Source organism: Monodelphis domestica, chromosome 5 (assembly GCF_027887165.1).
Source record: "Monodelphis domestica isolate mMonDom1 chromosome 5, mMonDom1.pri, whole genome shotgun sequence".
Taxonomy (NCBI): domain Eukaryota; kingdom Metazoa; phylum Chordata; class Mammalia; order Didelphimorphia; family Didelphidae; genus Monodelphis; species Monodelphis domestica.
This window is the reverse complement of record NC_077231.1, coordinates 280468494-280483073: the sequence shown is the minus strand read 5'-3', so window position 1 is coordinate 280483073 and position 14580 is coordinate 280468494. Positions and strand designations below refer to the sequence as shown.

The 14580-nt window shown below is 40.6% G+C and overlaps 1 protein-coding gene across 11 annotated transcripts in view; it reads left to right on the top strand.

Moving 5' to 3' along the window:
• Positions 1-12457, top strand: part of TRAK1 (trafficking kinesin protein 1) — a 257382-nt gene extending 244925 nt beyond the window's left edge. For 10 of the 11 annotated variants that reach the window (XM_056800219.1, XM_056800220.1, XM_007505048.3 and 7 more), the window contains 2 exons: positions 3505-3607; positions 9247-12457. In XM_056800219.1, coding sequence (XP_056656197.1) covers positions 3505-3607; positions 9247-10030 — 887 coding nt within the window. In that variant the 3' untranslated portion in view covers positions 10031-12457. Of the gene's footprint in view, positions 1-3504; positions 3608-4982; positions 5078-9246 lie in introns of all 11 variants that reach the window. The other variant, XM_056800224.1, reaches the window with a different exon arrangement.
• Positions 12458-14580: the final 2123 nt, after the last annotated feature.

The window sequence follows — 14580 nt, the reverse complement described above, 5'->3', positions numbered from 1 at the left end:
ATTTATATTTGAGGGGTCCTTTGGAAGGCTTTCTGAAGAGTTTATCACCAGGCAAGGACTTTGGTCCTGGAGAGAACAGAGACATCTTTTGTGTGTGTGTCCTTCTAACAACCTTAGACTAGTCTACATATAAATGCTGGGGTGTGAAATTATACTGGAATTTTATAAGGGAAAGTCACATAAACAGGTAAACCACTTCTAATCTATCAACTCTCCATAGTTGATAAAAGGGTTGTGATCTACTCTTGTTAGAGAGAATTCCCACCCCAAGATCTTTATCTCAAAGTTGGTATTGATGGATCAAACCCACACACAGGGGGTGAAAACTGGGGTGGGGTTGAAAGGAAGAACCCACTTGCCTTCACACAACTGAAGTGAAGTTTCTTAATACAATGAAAGGACCTGCCATATTTATGCTCCAGCCCTTTAAACCCAGACGAATAACCATCTCCAATGCACCTTGAAGTTGGCTCCCAAGTCTAGTTGCAAAAGAGAACTTTTTTTAGCAATTTGGCCTTTATACTTTGGGCCCAAATATTAACAACCTCTTGACAATAAATCCCTGATCATTACATTTGGGATGCCATGTATTTCTTTTACAAAGAAAGTACCTCTTTGGAGTTGAAGATGGGATTCAGAGAATGGAGGGTGAATTTTGGAAAGCATTTATTATTCAAGAGTCTGGCGTCTCTAAAAAAGAAATGTAGATAATTGAGTGTGATTACCCATGACTGGATTATTACCTTGTTAACAGCTCTGAACGTTAGGCATAACATAGTTGTTGCTATTTGGCTAACATTAGGTGCTTCCTTAGGATCCAGTGAAATGAGACCACTTACTCTCTTTGTTGTTAAAGGAAGGAAAGTCCTTCAGCGACATGGCAGCCTCTATTGACTGATGGAGGAAGACCGAGTCCAAGCTTTCCTAGTGGTATTTGGGATGGGATTGAACCTCTTGGCTTTGAATCTTTGATCTCTTTCCTTTGACCTAATTTATCTACATGGCTTTGGGAGAACAATGACTTCAGACTTTTAGCAGCCTTTCTCCTGTCCCCAAGGCCCATTATTCAGTGATGGGTTTTGCTTCTGCTAATGCAGCTATGTCTCAAATGCTCTCTTCAAATGAGATGTTGCGATTCAATTCTAATCCAAAAAGGGTGGAGGACAAAAGTGACCTGGTACCCCTGTATCCCCTTTCTCCTATCTTTGGCTATCTGAGCCATGTGTCTTAGAAAGTGTATGCCCTTGATTTTAAATCCAGCATTGCTTCATTCAATTGTGTGTTTCATCTAGCAAAGAATTGTTGTGTCTTGATTATCTCTAATAACTGTATTTTCTTTTCTCCCTTCCAAATAACCTCATGTCTGTTATTTGGGATCCTTTCCTCAGCTTTTCTGTGGCTTTTCTTTTTAGGCCTTATCACAGTAAGAGAGTCGTGATTGCTAGGCTACCCTTCCCTTCATAGCTTTTCCCATTTGTGTGTGTGTGTTTGCAGTAATATCTAAGTTAGCCGAGTCCTTCATACATTACATTTATTGGTTGAGAAATGAGATGTGATGGAGGCTCTTTATTGGACCTGATTTCTCCTCTACATCCCCCTTTTATGCCATTTGTGTCATAATTTCTCATGGCATAGTGGCAAGAGCCCTGGATTTGGAACCAAAGCACATGGCTTCAAATCCCTACTCTGCCACTTTCTGTTTGTGTGACATTGGGCAAGTCATGTATCCTCTTTGGGCCTCAGTTTTTTATCTATAATATGAGAGATGACCTCTAGCTTTCTATCTATCTCTAAATCTAAGGTCCTATGGTTCAAAGTTTGCTCCAATAGCAGTGGCAATAGCCCCATGCACAACAAACTTCAAGTACACAACCATATGTTGTATTGAAGTGATCAGCAATGTCACATTGACCCTCCATTGATCCACCTCAGTCCTCATGCTCTTAATCTCATCTTCCATTATGTATCTGGGATATTTTTTGCCTCCATTCTTTGGTTTCCTCATTCAGTTCGATTTGCAACATGTAGTTTTCATTTTCTTTCCTTTTATAAATAGAAGAGAAAATAGAGCCCCCCAGTGTGCTCTGTACTCAAGCCAGGAACTTCCCTGGAAGACTTTTCTAAAAGAGACACCATAGCTTTTTAATTTGAAAACTGGGCAAATAGGCCTACATAGTAAGTCAAAAGTCTGCTCCTCCTAGGAGGTCTCTGAGGGCTGAGTGGGATGGGGATCTCTGTGAACAATGTGTTGTGCATGCCATTTGGAATAACCTCTTTTTTAAAGAAAAAGATAGAATGTTTAAGTTATGAATGAAGAAATCCTATGCAATCATGATCTCTTAAGTAGAACATAAAACTGATTCCTTAGCTAGCTTCTCAGATGCACGGCTCTTAGTCTTTCTCATTTCCTTTGCTGTGGATCCTATTCTGCCAGGGACTTGACAACAACTTTTGAAAGAAAATCAGTTGGATAAATTGGCCAACATGGTTGCCATTGGTTTAAAAAAATTCGTCAATTCAAAGATCATCCCTGAAAGCAATGGTCCTACCAATGCTTGTTACTGCTGTATTTTAGTTAAGATTTTCTTTCCGTATTCTTAACATGGGTCATCATTGATTGATGAAGTATGAAGAAACTGCAGCTTTCAGAGGTAGTCTTGCCCAAGATCACCTAAATAGTGAATGGCAGAGCTGGGATTTCAATTTATATCAACATTGATCAATGTATGCCCTTGTCAAGTTGTTGTCAAGTCTGAATGAAGTTTTTGCATCTCTTGCAATGATGATTACAGATGAGTAGTAGTGGAACCAACTTTCAAGAGCTTCTTTTCGTGAATGGAAAAGAGAGCAAAAAGCTTACCTCCTCCCATAGCCCCCCAACCCCTGTTGGGTGAGCAGCTCAGAGAAACAATGCCTGAAATAACCCTAGAGTGCCAATATCCCCAAATGCTCCCTATCCTTCCCTGCTTAGAGTTCTGGCATCTGAGTATGAGAAATTTTTTGGAGTGCTTAAGGAGGAAAGCAATCCCCATTACATATAGCCAGGAGCAAAATTTAAATGCAAGGCACTTTGGCTTCCCTACCCCCAAGCTGGATCCACTACTGAAAAGAAATATGATGGGATACCTTTACCTGGATCAGGATGAAACCTGGGATCCATCCATGCATGATCAGGGTACTCACCAGCCAAACATCAGATATTCGATTGTTTTTGAGAGATCCTCCACAACCAAGAACGTTTGTGTTTTCACCTTCCTCGTCTAGATCCAACTAAAAGGTATCTCATCACTTCTTGCATCTGTCAAAGACTGGAGAATCTCTCTCTCCTCTCTCTCTCCTCTCTCTCTCCTCTCTCTCTCTCTCTCTCTCTCTCTCTCTCTCTCTCTCTCTCTCTCTCTCTCTCTCTCTCTCTCTCTCTCTCTCTCTCTCTCTCTCTCTCTCTCTTTCTTTTACAGAAGTCAAAGAATTTGTTTTGTGTGTTTTCCCCTTCTTCTTCCAATGTAGCCCATCATCCTGGGAAGTGTATGTCACAGACCAATTCCACTTTCACCTTTACCACATGCCGAATCCTGCACCCCTCTGATGAACTCACAAGAGTCACTCCAAGGTAAGGGATGGCAGCCCATGGTACAAGGTTGGGTGACTTCAGGAAGTGGTTGGTAAGGCTTCCTTGATACATTCCAAAGTAATTCAGTAAAGAAGGGAGTGAATCACTAAACACCTCAGCTTGAAGGGATAAAGGTTAAGCTCTTCATCCCCAAAGCCCATTTCTTATTTCCCCTCCAGGACCTTGTTTGGAATCAGACAGTTTCCCCTTCTGAAGGCCCCTTGTGTTTCAGCTTGATATAGTGGATGGAGCTCTGAATCTGTAATCTGAAAACTTGCTTTCAAAACATTTTATCACTTACTAGCCATGTGATCTCTTTGAATCTATTTCTTCATCTGTAGACTTAATGACCTCTAAGGTTCTTTTTAACTTTATATCTATGTTTTGTTTATCTAGGATAAATAAATTATCTAGGATAAGTTCTTAGATTTAGAACTTGAAGGAGCCTTAGAGCCCATCTAGACAAACTGCCTCATTTTATAGTAAAGGAAAAACTGAGGTCCCACCTACCTTGGTAATAAGGAGAGCTCCAAATTGATTATTCTATATTGTCTCTCAGGTGTGTAGAATTTCCTTCTAATTCAGTTTTGTAGCATTAAAAAAATCATAATGACCCTACGATTTTGGGTCATCAAAGAGCCTAGAGTATGAACTGAATGCTTTCTTAAGCCATTTTTAATAGGCTAGTATGTAGACTGTCAGGAACCCTTTTATTGGAACTCTGCTTTGAAAGTACTCACAACAGCATGGCATTTTTTAGAAGAGGGTTGATTTTCACCATGTCCTTGATCCTAAAGACCAGTGCTACATCAAGCATTCAGGTGGTTCTAGGGATGGAGTACTAGTCTTAAAGTCACAAAAACCCGAGTTCTTATCATCCCTCAGATTCCAGTTGGGTGACCCTTCAGGGCTAGTGGGTAAACTCCCCATCTCAATGTTGTTATCTATAAAATGATGAAATTGGAATGGATAGCCTCTGTGGTACCCTTCAAGCTCTAACTTTACAAGTGATGAATGCAATGATTCAGTCTTCATTGATACCCAGGGGAGTGGAGTCTATTGAAAGGCTATAAGACCCAAAGCAAACCCATCCTTAATGCATGACTCACTCCTCTCAGCTTCATTTGAGAAACTGTCCAGTGGACAGCTCTGAGGGGAGGGGACTTTGCCTGAACATTTCCCTCCATGTGGTCCTACCAAAATTGCATTGAACCTCAAGAGAACTTTGCCCCAGTGATTCCAGAGGCCACGGAGTACATCCTGTTCATTGAAGCTGGGGCCAGAATGGATCTCAGGTGGGCCTGAATGGTATGGAGGGGAGACATGAGAACTTTCTCACCAAGGAGCTCTTTCACCTATAAATAATTCTTCACAGGTCATGTGAGGAGGAGGAGGAGGATGAAACGGCCTTATGTCACGTTATGCTGAGAGGAGATATAGGGCAAACAGTATGACCCAGTCGGTCAGGGGGTGAGCAACACTGCTGACAGTTCCTGTTCCAGCAGGGTCAATGAATGTGGGCATATGTGTGTGTGTGTGTGTGTGTGAGAGAGAGAGAGAGAGAGAGAGAGAGAGAGAGAGAGAGAGAGAGAGAATGAATGAAAATGGCTAACCTGGAGAGATTAGATACTAAAAGCCATTTTGTTGGCATTCCAAGCTAATATTTTAACAGGCCATGTTCCTAACATTTCCTTTAAGTATGCTCCTTTCTCCAACTTCAGAGTGAAACTGATACTGACACTAATTGATATTCAAACCCAAAGCTCTCAGTTGGTAGAATTGGGATAGAGGTTCTTGACTGTTTGGGATCATGAACCCCTTTGGTACTTTGGTGAGGTCGATGGATCGCTTCTCAAAAGAATGTTTTTCTTAAAGGCAAGGAACAAGGTCCACGAAGACATTCTTCAGTTCACAAGGCTGTGGTCATTTAGTGATAGACCAGATGCTTAAAAAAAAAAGACACTAAATTTAAATAGAGAGAAGAACTTGTCCTCAATAATGAGGTTGGGTTTACCATTGCTGTTTTTTTAAAATATGTACCATAAAGTGAGAAACTTAATAGAAAAACTGGATATAAGATTTTTTAAAAGTTCAAAACCTTAAAAAATTTAAAGATCTATAATTTTGGTAGAGTACATTTCATATGATTCCACCTCCACTATTCTTTTTAAAGGTTGCATTTTAAGCAGAAGTTAGATAGCACAGTGTCCATAGAGCATTGGCCTTGGTATTGAGAGGACTTGGGCAAGTCATTTAACCTCCATTGCCCAGCCTTTATAGCTCTTCTGCCTTAGAACAAATACGCGATTTTGGTTCTAAGAGTGAAGGTAAGGAATTTTAAAAATAAATTAAAAAATGAACAACCTTAAAAAAAAAAAACACTCCAGGGGCAGCTAGGTATCTGAATGGATAGAGCACCTGGCCTGGAGTCAGGAGGACCTCATATTCTTCCTAGCTGTGTGACTTTGGACAAGTCACTTAACCTTGGTTGTCTAGCCCTTGTTGCTCTTCTGTCCTAGAACTGATACTAAGGTGGAAGGTAAGCATTGCATTTTAACCAGTGATAACGCTCAGCTGTGGTTCTTTGTCCTGTATGGAAACACAATTTCTCCTCCCTTGGTGTGAAGATGCTTCTGTGTTATTGTGATGGTGTGCATGTTGCCTGTTCATTCTGCTCTCACGGACTAACAAGCCTAAGGTGATGCAGCTTTGATTTGAAGTTCTTAAACATTATAATTTTGAGGTTTACACATCTTTTATTTGTAAGCATCTCATCCACGGCTTCCCCGTGGTCTCAACTCATTCAGAGAACTTAAGCAAAATTTCTTTCAGATAATATTACCTTTTCTCTCATCTACTCTGGAGTATGTAAAGGTCATTCAGCAGACTAAGTCACCTTCCTGTTTCTGGCCAAGAAGCCTCATTTCTCAAGCATTCCCCAAGTTGTGTCTGATTCCAGGGGCGAGTCAGTGCAGTTTTCTCGGTAGTGTTGGCAGTTGCAGACAAATCCACCAGATGGCATCAGGAGCTAAGCTGTGATTCAGTCTTCCCAGTTTTGTAGGAATATGAACTTCACTGGAAGTACTTTTTTGCTTTATTGCTTTCTTTACTCTCCTCCCTTTTACCTTCTTGTGTCCTTTCTTTTCTCTTCTTTCTCTTCATTTATTCCTGCCCCCCTTTCCTTTCCCCCTAATTCCCTTCGTCCCTTTCCTTCCTTTTTTTTCTTATTTATTAAACACTTATTCATTGGTTGCTTATGTTAACCTACATAGCTGTGGTCAAACAGAGCTTCTTAGCTGTTTTTTGCCACTGTTATTCAGTACTCCTTTTTAAAAAGGGAGGTCTTTCCCCCCCTATTGTGAGTAGATTTGATAGCATTCATCTTATTCTGATTCTCTGTTCTGTATATATAATATGTGTACAAACCCATGTATGTATGTAGCTTCTATTCCAGTGTTAAGATAGAAAGGAGAAAACCTCTTTTATATTCCTTAGTGACTCTATCCTCAAACGCTGAGTTGCTGCATTGAGATAAAATGGTTCCTTCTAAATTAACTTCCTTATTCTCTCTCTCTCTCTCTCTCTCTCTCTCTCTCTCTCTCTCTCTCTCTCTCTCTCTCTCTCTCTCTCTCTCTCTCTCTCTCTCTCTGTTTCTCTCTCTCTCTCTGTCTCTCTGTCTCTCTGTCTCTGTCTTTCTCTCTCTCTGTCTCTCTATCTCTTTCTTCCCCCCCCCCTCCCTTCCCCTCTTCTTTTTTTACACTTTACTGGTTCATTTTTCTATGCCCTCTGCCAAAGCAGACCCAGTAAAGTCATGACAGGGTCTCCTCTTCATCTCCCCATAGCCCAGTATGCCTGACCAGATCCAAGCAAGGCAGAGGAAACATGGGACTAGGAATCACGAGTGGATTCTATTTCCAAATCTATCACCTAATATAGTATTTGTTAGACCAAAACTCAGAGTCCATGTTTCTAAGTAGGTACTTAGACTGAGAGGGAGGTTTGCTCCACACTGACTTCTGAGGTCTCTGCCACTGCTGAAATGCTGCACATTTTAATGCCTTCCTTGTGTTGATTTTGGCAGCTCTCTACTGCATAGTAGATATTTCTTTGGCACTGCAGGATGGCGTTGGTGTCCAGTCTTATCATACACATGAACTCAGACTAAAAAAGAACACACTTACCTGTAATGACAACAAAAAAGTGTATTTCCTTAACATGAGTTTTTTTTTAATTGGGCAAAAGAATTGATGCAAAGTGAGTAGAAGTTCCTTAACATCTTAAAAATAATTTTTTTTTGGACAAAAGACTTGGTGTGAAGTGGGGAGGAGAGAAGAAACTCAAGAACTGAGTCATGTGGGAGAAACATTTTGCCTCTTGGCTTTTTCCTCTCGCATGATATTGAAGAGATCTCATCCTCATTTAAAGGTTTTTCTGTCTTCTATTCTTGGCATGGCTGGTCTTTGCACAGGCAGGATAGACAGCAGCCCTTGTGGTTCCAGGAAAGCTAAAAGGACCACCTTGTGTGTTTGTGGAACTTCCTTCTTATCTCTCTTCTCTCTTTCTTCCTTGCCCCTCAATGAAAAACTGCTCTGTTAATGGTCATTTATAATTTGGTGCAAACTGAAGCATTCTGCTGCCTCATTGTGATGTAAAGATGACCCTATGTTTTCAAAAGCTATGCTAGCTTGGCCAAGGTCCTACCCACCTGGAAAGGCTTTGAACCCAGGTCTGGTGACAAAAACTTTGTTTTTGTCTGCCATGCAGAAGTCTGAGAGCCAACTAAGCTTGAAAATATTTTAGCCTGCAGAAGCCTGACCTCCAAGTGATCATTTTAATCACTACTAAGACCTAAAGGGCTTATGGTCTGCCTTTGTGGCAGGGAGCGCCCACTCCGATAAAACTCATCCTTTTTGGAACAATGGAGTGACTTTAAATCAATGTATCACTTTTCCCAGGTGTTATTTTTCCTTAAGCTATTGACAGTGTGGTGGCATGTTTGGACAGTCAGGAAGGGCTAGTAATTGTATGACCCCAGGCACATACCTAACAAATCTCTGAGCTTCAGTTTCCTCATCTGTAAAATGGGGATAATAACCATCATACTTATCCTGTGGTGTTGTGGTGAAGTATAAATTAGATAAGACATGTAATTCACTTTGCAAACTCTAGAGTGGTATATAAATGCTGGTTGTTTTTTCTGTTATTATTTTATTGGGTGTATAAAAGTCACTAGACCCCTGTTAAAGAGCTGTGACATAAGGGGGAGAAATAAAAAAGAACTTCACAAAGAGATTATTGGTGGTAGTGGATTTTACAACTTTGTCTAGGGCTGTCCTTGGGTGTCGTCAATTCACACACTCAAGAAGCAACCAGTCTCAGCAAGGCACTGGAGATCCCAATACAGTAGTGCAATAAATTGGCCTTGCTCTGGGGGAATTTACTTTCTGTAAATTTATACTGGGTGTCCCCAAAGTGTTAGTGCATTAGCATATTCAAGCTTAAATTTTGCTTAGTTTAAAATTTAACAATTTTGGCTCAATCCAACATAAACAGATTGATGTTAATTTGACGTACTAACTTTCCCTGGGATTCTGAGGCTGTTTCTTGCTGAATAACCAGCTCTGAACTTTTCCTTTTAGCCTTAACTCAGCACCGACTCCAGCTTGTGGCAATTCTAGCAACTTGAAGTCCACGCCAGTGGGCACGCCATGCACTCCCCGGCGACTGAGTCTGGCCGAGTCTTTCACCAACCTCCGGGAGTCTACAACCACGATGAGCACATCCCTTGGGCTGGTGTGGCTGCTGAAGGAAAGGGGCATTTCAGCGGCTGTGTACAATCCTCAGAGCTGGGACCGGGCCAGCAGGGGCACCCTCTTGAACCCATATTCCCCTAAAATGACTGTCATTCCCTCAACCCCTCCGAATTCACCTATGCAGACACCACTGTCTTCCCCACCATCCTTTGACTTCAAATGTACCAGTCCTCCATATGACAACTTTTTGGCCTCTAAGCCTGCCAGCTCCATCCTGAAGGAGGTTAGGGAGAAAAAGAACATTAGGAACAGTGAGAGCCAGACTGAGGTGTCTGTCTCCAACCTCAATCTGGTGGACAAAGTCAAGCGGTTTGGCATAGCCAAGGTAGTGAATTCAGGGCATCCTCATGCCCCCGCTTTGACAGAAGACCAGGGACCTCTTCTCTGTGGGCCCCAGGGGCCAACGAGGGCCCTCGTACCTGAGGGTCTTCCCCTCGGCTGTCCTGTTGTCACGAGTGCCATTGGTGGCCTTCAGCTGAACACTGGGATTCGAAGGAATCGCAGCTTCCCCACCATGGTGGGGTCCAGCATGCAGATGAAAGCCCCTGTGACTCTTACTTCTGGCATCCTCATGGGTGCCAAGCTCCCAAAACAGACAAGCTTGCGATAAGAGGAATTCATTTCCTTTTTTTTAAAGAAAACAAAACAAAACAAAAAACAATATTTTCCTTTAACCACCCAGTCCTCTGACCTTCTTTTTCATTCTGTTTCCCCCCCTCTCTCTGTCTCTCTCAATCTCTCCCGAGTAGACAAATCAACCTCGTGCCTAATGGGAGAAGAGTGTAAACTTTGTATAATATGTAAATATGTATCAGAGACCTTGTATCTAATTTGATTACTCTTCAGATATCATAAGAAATGGCCCAACGCTGCAATTACTGTATTATGGATTTAACTTGCTGACTTTGATAGGTCCTTCCCCCCCTTTCCTTTAAAGATGCACTGAAAACAGAAAACAGTTATTATCCTGTGGATAGGAGAAATGAATCCTTTGGCTTGCTGAATGTGATTGTAGGCATAGTATAGTAGGGATGGAAGGCTTATTGGGTGATACCAATCTTCTTTGTGTCTTCCTTCTGGGCAGATTGACATTTGATCTCCTGGATGAACTTATCATGAGCCTGGTCCTTTACTATATGCAAAACAAAGCAGCCAACTTCATCTTCATGTTGGGACATCCTGATTTCATTTGCTTTTGCCAATGGTCCAGTTTTTTTGGAGCCCATGGCTCCTCTACCTGGATGAAAGGCTGTATCTTTGGAGGGAAATATTTACGATCTTCCTTATGTAGAAAACTTGAAAACCATTTCTGTAATCCACAGGCAGCCCAAAAGTTAGGAAAGAATGAGAATGTATGGATTTTTAAAACACTTTTTTCCTTTAAATACATTTTGCAAAATGCAGGCAAGACATGGTGCTGGCTTAGGGGAGCATCATGTTACCATGTGCTCTTAAGGCACTGAAATACACACGTCACAAGGTCATTTTCATCTTGCATCAGGGAAAATGGCAACTGGTTTCTGGGAACCACAGCCTCTAAGCAAAAACAGGCTAATGATCCGAGCCAAAGATCCTTAAACCAGAGGGCCTAAACGGGGAAAAGTGGGGGTGTGCTGGAGAAAATACGTATAGAGAAAAAAGAAAAACCCATAGCAAAACTTGGCGACAGCACAATGGTATATAGGAGAGAGGCTTTTGAATTTTGATCTTTAGGTTTCACTTATAGAAAATCAGACTATTTCAAAAAGCAGGGCTGGGGGATTTTCATATGATCTGTAGCCTTGCCTTTTCCACAGTAGCCACTTTTGAAATCCAAACACTTGAGCAGCTCCAAGGGGCGACCACTTAATGTCCATGTATTTTTCCTCTTCTTTTCAAAAGAGGGCATTGTATCAATGTGATTTTCTAGCCTTTGGGCTGTTTTTGTTTTGTTTTTCCATTTTCTGTTTTACCTTTGTGTCTTATGCCTGGGAAAAAAAGATGGAGTCACTCTTGGAAAGAATGAAAAATGAACAATAAGGTAGGTCCTGTTGAGTGTTGCAAATGTGGAGTGATTTGGGAGAGTCGTGATCTTATTTATAAACAACCACATACACATGTACACATACACAGGAGTAAATAATGAAGGTGAAAGTTAAACATATCTTCAAAATACATCATTTCAGAAGCATGAACCAAAATTACTGCTAACCGTAAGTTGAGCAATCTTAGTATTACGTGTGCACTCAGCAACAAGAGTATGTTGTACTATGCTCTTTCTAGGTAAGTAATGCGTACAAAAATTACCTTTATTATCAACTCCCTATTTGTGTGTGCGTTTCTGTACATAAGTTTATCTGGTTTTTAAATAAATCATCTAATCCTTTCCCTTTTCATTATACCAATTGTATTTCTCTAAGATGTTTCCATCCAAGAAGATGGTTATTTATTACCTTCAGTTACCATGGTCTAAGTCACAGCATCATTGCCATTTCTTCCAATCTCTTACTTGAAGGATTAGTACTGATGATTTTTTGCATAAATGATACTGTCATCTTTGCTCCTCTGGTGAAATGAGTTGTCTATCCCTGAAGGAAGTCCACAGAGTGTTGTGGACACTCAGAATGTTTTAAGAGAAAGCATATAAGCAATTGCGGCTTATGTTTTCAAACTCCTATTTATTCTCTAAACCTAAGACATTTGAGTAAAAGTGTGTCCTCAGCTCAATTTGCTCTTATATGTGTGCACTTACTGCAGATAACTATCTTTTTTTTTAATTTGAATGTATCTTAAACCAGTAGCTAGATAGGATAACTACAGGAAAACCACAGATTGAATGGACCATTTTATGTACCCAGATCAAATAACCATACATTACCATAAGGGAATTAAAAATGTAATAACAAATCATCCACTTGGGAGGCATAACAGAATTTAGCCTACAGAGTAAATTGTAGACATTGTACAACCACTCTCAGAAGGTGTGTTGTAAAATGCATCAAAAGCTACAATAAAATTTTCTTATCTAAGGAGCATCAATAAAACAAACTCGAACGATCTGGCGTGGCATTCAGATGTGTGTGTGTGTGTGTGTGTGTGTGTGTGTGTGTGTGTGTGTGTGTTGTTTTCTGAGGAACTCTGGAGAATATTAAGTGGTATGTAAATTTTCACTTTTCAAGCTTCATAAATGTGTGTGCATTTATATATAATACACATAATATATATAAAAATAATGATCCAGTCGAAATATTTATTTCATGTCTATCAATATTGGAACTTATTCAGAGTTCATGACCAAAAGATACCTACCACCTTTATTGTAAGATTCTTCTTGTCCCTCCTTATGTGTTTGCATGTATTTTACTGCTTAAACACATTGATAGATATGAGGCCAGGGTGACCCTGCAGCCAGGATCATAATATCTTCCTGGTCGGTTGCTATGGCTCTTAGCAGCATCCCCCTTCAGAGTGGAGAGGGAATGAGTGAAGTTATACAAGTATGAACAGCAGTTAACTCTTCCTTTAGCTTTTTTAAAATTAAAAAGTTTTTATATCACATTCATTTCTAAATACATTCTTCCCTCCTCTAGTACCCAGAAATCCTTCCTTAACAAAAATAACAAGAAAAATGGCTTTATCAAAAATGTCATCTATTATGTCTGAGGTGGATGCATCAGGCTGCAACCAACAAGTGAAAGAGGGCTTATTCTTCTCTAGGACAATGTTTGGTTCCATTTACTTCATGTAAACTAAATTTAAGGTCACCCCCATCTCTTGGTTCCTGTGGTCTTAACTTGGAGCCTGTAAAAATCTTTTTTGGTATTTTGATAACTATTTCAACATAACTGGTTTCCTTTGTAATTTTACCTGTTTTGTTTTATACACTTAAAACTGTTATTCTGAGAAGGGACCCATAGGCTTCATCAGATTGACAAAGGAATCTGACACAAAGAAGTGTAAGACCTTTGGACTAGGTGATCGCCAAGACGCTTCCAGCTCCAGCCTTCTCTGCCAGCGCCGGACGTTAGGTTAACATCTCTTCAGTCTCTCGGTGGGACTTTCAGAATCTCTGAAAAACTGTCACTGAAAACAAATTGAAATTCATCAGAAGGTAAATCCGGTGAAAAGACATCTTGAAGGTCCTTTACATCAGAGGATAGGAGAATACATACCACATTAAAAAAAAAATTGAATAATGCCTTTGTGTGTAAGTGAGTTCTATACTTTGGAGAGGTCACTGTGACTATGAATTGCCATTGTCCAGGATCAAATCCCAGGGATGCTCATTTATTGATTCATAATTTAATTTGTGAGGTCTAGGAGAATTAGGGAATGTAGAAGTGTTCAATGATCAAAGACCTAGGTTTAATTCCCACCTCAGACAAACATTGACTGTGCAACTTGGAGCAAGTCAGTTAACCTATTAGTTCCTCCAGACAACTCAAGTTGCAGATAGGCCCTAGTCTGTATTGGGGGCTAGGGTGAGTTTCCTCATCAGGAATTCCCTATACCAGTAAAATCACAGATCCAGGGGGAAAAATTAGCCTGTTGTGGAGTAGAGTCTGATTTTATTCAGTCATTTCAATTGTGTCTGACTCTTCATGAACCCATTTGATGTTTTGTTGACAAAGATACTGGAGTGGTTTGCCATTTCCTTCCCTAGCTTATTTTGGGGAAACTGAGGCAAACAGGGTTAATTGACTTGCCCAATGTCACACAGCTATTAAGTGTCTGAGGCCAGATTTGATCTCAGGAAGATATCTTCCTGACTGTAGGCCTGGCCCTCCACTCAATGTACAACTTAGCTACCCTTTCTAGTAGGACAGTTATACATAAAATTCAATTAAAAAAACAAACAACTAAGCCTTTAGTATGAGAGACATTGATACCTGCTGCCTGAGGTCTGAGAGGGATGGTTTCCAACTTGGAGGGGATGTAATAGTTAATCAGGGCTTTCTGGAAAATTTGCCATTTGAGTTGGGTCTCAAGACAGCATAATGCAGTGTAAGTACTGAATTGGGAGTCCAAGACCAAGGTTGGAACTCTGGCTCTGCTGCTTGCTACCTGTGTGACTTTGGGCAAGTTGTGGGCTTCATTTTCCTCTGTAAAATGAGACTTGTACTAAATAGCCCCTCAAATTTCTTCCAGCCCTAGAGCTGTAATGATATGATAAAATAGGAT